Source organism: Galeopterus variegatus, unplaced genomic scaffold (genome assembly GCF_000696425.1).
Source record: "Galeopterus variegatus unplaced genomic scaffold, G_variegatus-3.0.2 Scaffold216, whole genome shotgun sequence".
In the NCBI taxonomy this organism is placed as follows: domain Eukaryota; kingdom Metazoa; phylum Chordata; class Mammalia; order Dermoptera; family Cynocephalidae; genus Galeopterus; species Galeopterus variegatus.
In genome coordinates, this window is record NW_007726327.1 from 365750 (window position 1) to 373757 (window position 8008).

At 56.7% G+C, this 8008-nt stretch overlaps 1 protein-coding gene across 1 annotated transcript in view; it reads left to right on the top strand.

The window, feature by feature from the left end:
- The first annotated feature begins 1770 nt into the window (after positions 1-1770).
- Positions 1771-8008, top strand: part of SMARCD3 (SWI/SNF related, matrix associated, actin dependent regulator of chromatin, subfamily d, member 3) — a 35894-nt gene continuing 29656 nt past the window's right edge. Inside the window, exon 1 of the mRNA XM_008565961.1 lies at positions 1771-1863. Coding sequence (XP_008564183.1) covers positions 1825-1863 — 39 coding nt within the window. The 5' untranslated portion in view covers positions 1771-1824. The remainder of the gene's footprint in view (positions 1864-8008) is intronic.

The window sequence follows — 8008 nt, forward strand, 5'->3', positions numbered from 1 at the left end:
TCTCCCTCCTGTCTGGCATCCCTCCTCCCCTGCCTGGCATCCCTTCTCCTCTCTGCCTGGCATCTCCCCCTTCTCCCTCCTGTCTGGCATCCCTCCTCCCCTGCCTGGCATCCCTCTTCCCCTGCCTGGCATCCCTCCTCCTCCCCCCTGTCTGGCATCCCCCTCCTTCCCCCAGCTTGGCATCTCCCTTCTTATCTCTTGCCTGGCACCTTCCTCTCACCTGGCATCCCCCCTCCTCCCTACCTGGCATCTTCCTCCCCTCGTCCTTTCCTGATGTCTCCCCCCACTTTCGACTCATCCTCTTCCCTGCCTGGCACCTCCCTCCACCCCACCCCGCCCTGGTACCTCTTTTTCCTGCCTCTTTCTTGCACCTCTTCCCATCCAGCCCCCTCTCTGACACCTCCTCCTGCTCATCCTTGCCTGGCATCTTCCCCTTCTCTCCCTACCTGGTACCTTCCCACTCTCCCTCCACCTGCTTTCCCCTCCTTCCCCTTGTCTGGCACCCTCCTGCCTGGCACCTTCCTTTCCTCTCCCCTGTCTGGCACCACCCTCCTCCCCATTGCCTGTCACCTCTCCCTGCCTAGCACTTTCCCAACCTGCTGCTGCCTGGCACCCTCTCCCTCCTGCTCCCCCTGTCTGGCACCTCCCCTCCTTCCTCTGCCTGGCACCTTCCCACCTTCCCCCTGCCTGGCACCCTCTCCCTCCTGCTCCCCCTGCCTGGCACATCCCCTCCTTCCCCTGCTTGGCACCTTCCCACCTTCCCCTGCCTGGCACCCTCTCCCTCCTTCCCCTGCTTGGCACCTTACCTGTCTCCCTTTGGCATCCTCCTCCCTGGACACCTCTCTCCCATTCAGGTTGTCCCTCTGTCCCTCACCTTCCTGCAGAGCACCTCCCCCCACCCCTGGGCTGGTAACCCTTCCCCTATTGGCATCTCCCACCAGCTCCCCTGGTCCCTGCTCCCACCAGCCATCCCTCACCATCTTCAGCACATCCCTCTCTCCAGTTCCCCCATTCCCTTCCCTTCTCACCCTTCTCAGAGTTGACCCTTGCCAAACACCACCTTTTGCCCACATGGCTCCCTGTGACCCTGAACCACTCGCAAGCCCCGCCCCCACCTAGGCACTGCCCTCTCCATAGCCCCCCACCCCCCACCATCTGCAGGGAACTTCAGTGCAGAAGTTGGTCCTGACCCCATGACCGCAGCCAGAAGCCTTCCTGCTCTTCCAGAGGAGAGGGAGGCGGGTGCAGGCTAAGCAGGAGGGCTGTATGCACAGGAGGCGCCCAGTGTCAGCCGCTGACTACCTGCCTGCCGCCTCGGGCTCCAGAGGTCACCCAGTTACCATCCTGGCCTGACGTCTCACCTTCACCTCCAATGCCCAGCTCTGTCCCTCTGTGTATTGCCATGCCCCAAATCTTGCCTTTCCAGGTCAGGGCTTGGCTCCACCAAGGGTCTCTGCTCTTGTCTTTCTAGTTCTTTGCCCTGGAGGACCCTTGGGCAGGGCTCTGTCGGCTTCTGGCACACACTGCTCCCACCCTGTCCTTGTGCCACGCAGTCCACGCTGGCCCTCGCCAGTCGCCTTAGTCCTGGTCCCCTCCTGCACAGGTTCCGGTCTTCCTCCTCACACCTCCTTTCCGGGGAGTTCACCAGCCTCCGAGGCCCCTTTGAGTCTGGCTTGGGGGCTCAGGTTCTGGCCCATCCCTCCCACCACCCTCTCCTTTCAGATCCTCCACAGGATGGCCCTTGGTGCTGCAGTCACGGTGGGCTCTGGGCCCAGGCACCGAGGGGGCACTGGATGACTCTCCAGTTCCAGGACCCTGCCATCTATGACTCCAGGCCTTCAGCACCTACCCACCGTGGTACAGGTAGGCGCTTTCTCCCCTGCCAGCCCAGGACCTGGAGCTCACGCCCCATGGCCTCCTTCTGGCGCTTACACTCCCAGCCAGACTCCTGAGTGCCCAGGGCAGTGCCTCTTCTCAGCCCTCCCACAGCCGGAGCCTTCTCCCTGACCCTGCTGACACCTGTCACTTAATGCCCTCCCCTCCTCCCCTGCACTACCTGTTGCTGAGTGTCCCCCTCACCTCCTGCATCCCTAGGTCCTGCCTCTCAAAGCCACTCTGAGCCAGAGACAAGCTAGTCTGAAGCCAAGTTTTTGGTTCATGTGGAAATGGTCTGGGGATCTGGAGTATTCCACTTTCTCCCCACCCACAGACACCCAGGCACATGCTATCTCTCCCCTCTCCTGTGTACTTGCACACACACACACCATGTGCTCTCTGCTTGCTGGAAGGAACCTGCTGATCCCCTGGCACAACTTGGGCTCAGAAACCTATCCCCAGACATGCTGTGCAAGCCTCTAAAAGCTCTGCAGGGTCCAGGCAGGAGTTTGTTCTTGGTGGTGGTGGGGTGATGGCGGCCTATTGCATGGCCTGGGGGAGGGGGAGTCAGCAGCCATGGGTGGACCTTGAGCTCAAACGTGCTCTCAGGCTGTTGCACAGAAGTTGGACCCTCCTAAGTGAGAGGAGGACAGCCTGGGTAGTCCCACATCAGTCCCTCCTTGTCCAGCAGGATGCACTGAGGTTAAGGGTGGAAAAGCCACCTGCCCAAGAGCCCCACCCACCTGTGGGAAGGGGTTGGTACTGGGTCTGAAGCTGAAGTTCGGTTTGAGATCTGCCTGCCCAGCCGCACCTGTCACTCTGGTTGGCCTTACCGGTGGGAGTGGGCTGTGTAGACCTGCAGGTGTGAAGGACCTAGTCCCTGCCCTCAGGGCCCACAGCCCACTGGAGAGAGCAGACTTAGGCATTCCAGGCAGAAAGCACCACAGATGGTGCAGGAAAGCCCTGGGAAGGTGCCAGTTGCAATGGCTCTCAAAGATGGGGTTGGGGGTAGGCCTGGTGCCGTGGGGCAAGGAGTGGGCAGACTGAGAGCACCTTCCTCACAGCTGCTTCTTCCTCAGAAGGGCAAAGAACTCACCTTCCTGCTCCCCTCGTCGCTCCAGGCCCAGGGCAAGATGGTGCAGGTGCTGGCTACTGGGGAAGCTCGGCCTAGCCTGAGGATTAGAGCAACACTGGGCGGCAGTGAACACTTGTCACCTGGTGCTGGTCACCAAGGAAACAAGCAGGGTGAGGGCATGTCCAGCCCCACACTAGAAGCTGCAAGCCACCACCTGCAGGAGAGCCAGGGTCCCCAAATGCAGGTCCCACGCACCTTCCCCACAACCTAACCAGCACCTTAGGTGAGGGGTGGACCTATTCCTCTGTGACAGTCGGTTTTTAACACAGATTCCCAGAGAAAACGCATGTACTGGTGTATTATAAGCCTGTTCTTCCCGGGCCAGAGGGTTCTAAAGTTTGGGGGTGTTTGAGGGTGAAGGCTGGTTGAATGGGAGGTGGGAAGAGCTGCCAGAGAGGAGGCTGCGATCCTGGGAAGTGCACCCACCTGAGTGGGCCCCCCACATGGTGAGTTCTTGGAAATGTGACCTATTTGGCATACACTGAGCTCAGCCCTAAAGGGGCTCCCCAGCAGCAGGGGGATGCCCTAGGCTGTTCCAGACTTTGCCTGAAGGAGGTGATCTCACTGAAGGGAATGACAGTGGGGAAGGGGAGGGGCAGCCTGAGAAGATTGGTGTTGGAGGCGCTGGTGACAGAGGGTACATCCAAGTGACACGAGGTCCCAGAGCGGCCACTGGTCATGAAGTGATTCCTGGGGAGCCAGGAACCCCAGCCCCATAGCGATGAGGCAATGAAGAGTGAGGGGCTGGGAGAAGTTTGCATGTTATTCTGGAGCAACATGAACATAAAATCGGCCTCCATTCAGCAAGTGTGGCAGGCTGTGCTGGGGCACGTGCTCAGGCATCGGGATGCTGACTAGCCTGGAGCAGCAGCAGGAGGCTTGTTGTGTGATTGCGGGTGAGTGCTTGAGTGCTGAGCGGTCAGTGGTGGAGTAACGAGCTGGAGGTGGCACTGGGAGGAGGCTGAGCTGCTGGGACGTGGAGGAGCTGGAGCCGAGCCCCTGGAATTGCGGCAGCAGAGGGGCCAGGCTGAGGCCACTGGCTGCTGCTGATGGGTGCTTGGCTGAGGGACATCTTGTGGGGATCATGGCTGTATCCCTTCTTGGTGAGTGATGTGCAGACCCTTAGTCACTCGTAAGGGCCCGTAAGAGAGAGCTCAGCCAGGCCCACCTTTTGGAATAACACGTTCTGTTGATTTGCGTCCCAAGCTGTGAAAGCCATTTCTTTGTGACCTATACTTACTCCAGGGAATCTGATAATGTGCCTCCTGAGCAGGTGCCCCACACATACCTTCACTAGAATTTACAAACTGGGATCATCTCCCATATGAACCTTTTTTCCAGACTTAAGAACATTCTGGGGCCTGTAGTGAGGAACAATGTGCTTGAGGGAAGGGGAGAGAAGTCAAGAGAAGAGGACACAGGAAGATGTACTTACACTCCACTCCACTCTGAAAAGGGTTTGAGGTCGTTTGCAAAGGTGCATGTGGTAAGGAAATTGGGACAGAGGAAAGATAGGGTAGGGAGAATATGCTGTGGCCAAGGACAAGATTAGTGCAAAAATGCAAACCCCGAGGTCCTGAGATCCCTGCCACCAGCAGGGAAACGGGAGCAGTTACATGGTTCACACTCTCCGTAAGATAGAAATCAAGCCACTTGCTCAAATCACCATGATTTCTGGCCCTAAGACCCTGAGAAATCTCTCCTGTACAATGACATAAAGGGAATACTGTGTGACAAAGTTAGGCAATGTCCTCAACAATTTCACAACAGTCTCCTAGGGCTAAGGCAGGGACCAACACAACACTGTTTAGCCATAGAAATATTGCTGATCTTGCTTAATCCAAAAATAAAATTTAGATCAACTGGAGGAATGCATTGCTACCTTCGGGAAGTACTATGTTAATATTTACGGCAACGTTTCTGATAAATATCAGGCAGCAGGAAGGTTTGCTTATTTACTGGGCAGCTGGCGGGCCCAGGGCTCAAACCCTGGACCTTGGTGTTAGCAGCGTGATGCTATACCAGCTGAGCTAACCGGCCAGCCTAAAAGTTGCTTTTCAATTTATTCATTTGTTTTCTTTCTTTTGCACTGGCCGATACAGTGATCCAAACCCTTGACCTTGGTGTTACAACATGACACTCTAACCGACTGAGCTAACCGGCCAGCCCAGGAAGGCTTATTTAAAGTCAGGAATTAAGCAGAGTCACTTTTCTCCAGATAGCGGTAATGTCCTCATAGGAAACGAAGAGCTCCATCAGCAGGTAGGCCCATAAGGTGAGTTTGTGGATAAGGAGGGCCCAGCCGCACTACTTACCCTTAGGTCCTGAACCCGCTGAGAAACAGGCACAGAGGTCAAGGATATACTGACTGCAGCGGAAGCTGGACTGAACAGAGGCTTGAACACGAGGCCCAGATGTAGAAGGCAGGTCCTACGCTCTCACCTGGGTTTGCTTACCTGGGGCGTGGGAACAGGAGGAGACGGTCTCCATCCTGTGGCAGACTCGCCCAGAAGACAAGGGCTGGCCACAGGGAGAGCAGCCCTGACTTCAGCACCTTCCCCCTACCCGGGAGAGGGACTTGTCTCGTAGGTCTCAGACCCTGATCTCCTCATCAGACAGAGCCTCTTCCCTAAAGGAAGAAGGCTGGGGAGAGGGACAGGAGGACTTTTCCAGAGTCATCTCTCCTGGGGAATAGAGTCGGAGTTCCTTTGTGAACACATGAAGACAAGAGAGTAGGGTCCCCGCAGCAGTGGGAGTGGGCTGGACACATTGCTGGACAGTGACATCGATGCTCATGTCCAGACCTGGGAATGACCTTTGACACTACCCCCTTCCTCATCTCTCTATCGGAATAATCGCCACTTCTTTTTATTTGATTTTATTTCCTAGATACATCTCAATTCCATCCACATTTTCTTTCCCACGTCACACCCTAGTCCACGTTGCTGTTGTCTTCTGCCTGGACCACTGAGGCACCCACCTAACTGGGTGCCCCACACTCAGCCTTGCCCCCTCCACCATCCCCCAACCCAACAGAGTAGCCAGAAGGGGCTTCCTAAAACACTAACCTGATTCACTGTGTCTTCCATTTCTTTGCGGGCTTCAACCGCCTTCCGTACTCAGGGCCTCCCCAGTGCTGTCCCTTCTGCCTCCAGCACCCTTCCCAGCACCCTTCCCCGCACCCTTCCTCTGGCTAACCGTGCTCATCCTTCAAGTCTGCACTTAAGTGCCACTTCTTCCAAGGGACTTTCTCCTAACCCTGATAAGGTGTGAAGCCCCACTTCTTATGTCTTATAGCACATTCCAAAAATAAAAATTTAATTGTAGTGCTCCTTAAAGGCACAGACACCATCTGCCTTGTTCTGCGCAGTACAGAAAAGTATGTCTTGAATGAATGAGTGATTGAATGGGGCAGTGGGAGGAATAGAGGAGGTGGCTCTGCTATGGCTGATGCTAAAACAAGCCTGAGATCCCTCTTTGTCCTGTTGGACTCACGTTGGCTGCACCACCACGACCCAAGGGTGGGCCTTCCCTGCCTGCCAGCCCTGTCCCACCGATGCCTGGCTCGGGCAGGGCTCCCTCCTGTAGCTCCCCTGTCAGGAGGAGCTCTCAGTGTTCAAGGAAGCTTGCTCCACCTGCAGTTGTTCTTGTGGTAGGGAGAATCTCTCTTCCTCTGGCCTTGGGTTTACCCTTTGCAGTTACAGGGGGCGCATCCCTTTCTGCCTCCAAGCCATCTGACCGCTTGGGACATTTGGAGGCAGTTCTCCCGCACGCCCTGGGTCTCCTCCCAGGAACATCCAGCTCTGGCTCCTTCAAATATTCCTTGCCTGAGGGCTGTGCAGGCCCCTCACTACTGCCTGTGTTGCCCTGGGGAGAGCCAGCAGGACCTCGAGGTGGCAGGGGCGTCGGCACAGGCTTTGGGGCCACACAGGCCTCTGTTAGAAGGAGAGCTCTGTCCCTTTCCAGCTTGGCCATTGAGGGAGAGGTCGAAATGTCCTGTCTCTAAAACAGGACATTATGACTTCCTGTAAAAACCCAGTGTGCTAGTGAGTACTGAGCACAGTGTGCAGCACGCAGTGAGTGCGTGGGCAACCTCCTCACTGCAGGGGTTAAAATGCGATGCTCAGCACCGCGCACTCCAGCTGTCACCTGCAGACCCCAGAGCACCACCTAATGCCACCAGTGTCTTCCTGGGCTCCAGGTCCCAGCCTGCTATTCATGCTGTTGGGCTCCTCTATGGGCTACCAGCTGAGAAGTTCACTCTCCCTGTCCTCTGTGAACTCCCATGTGGGGTGATCCTAGTCCTAGCCCATCTGTCCAGCCAGCAACTTCCTGCCAGCCTGATGCACTCTGCATACTGAGAGGCCTGCCTTCTTTGCCTTTAGTACAGTCTTTAATTGGGGGGGGGGGGGGGGGGTAGGTAAGCCAGTAGGGCCCAGGAGTGAGCCCTGTAGTCCTCTAGGGATGGCTCTGGGTGGGCTATGAACAGATTTAATCCAACTTGAGCCGCTGAATCAACAGCAGGGACACAGGTGGGTAGGCTTGGAGGACAGGGAGGGGAGGCTCTTGCTGGGGGGGGGCTGGGTAGGAGGAGAAGCTGAGCTCCAGCTTCAGGTCTACAGACTCCCATCCCACCTCCTCCCCACTCCCAGCAGGAAGCATCACTGCTTTTGCCTTTTCTTGCCTCAGTTTCTCCTCTAACTCTCTCCCCTCTTTACCACTACCCCACCCAGCCCTCTTCCTTCAGAAGAGGAAGAGGCACTCTGTCTTAGAGACACTTCAAAAGTACAACTATTTGGTGGGTGACAGTCCCCTCCCCTCCTTTCTGTCGCAGCCCCTGTGATTTAGAGCAGCCGGAACAAGCACAGTTACCTGCAGGAAGCAGCGGAGTGAGGCAGGCTCAGAGCATGGAATGACAGCAGCCCGTGTCAACTGAGGGCTTACTGCGAGTATTAAGAACTGTTTTGGGCCGGCCCGGTGCCGCACTGCTACAGTGCG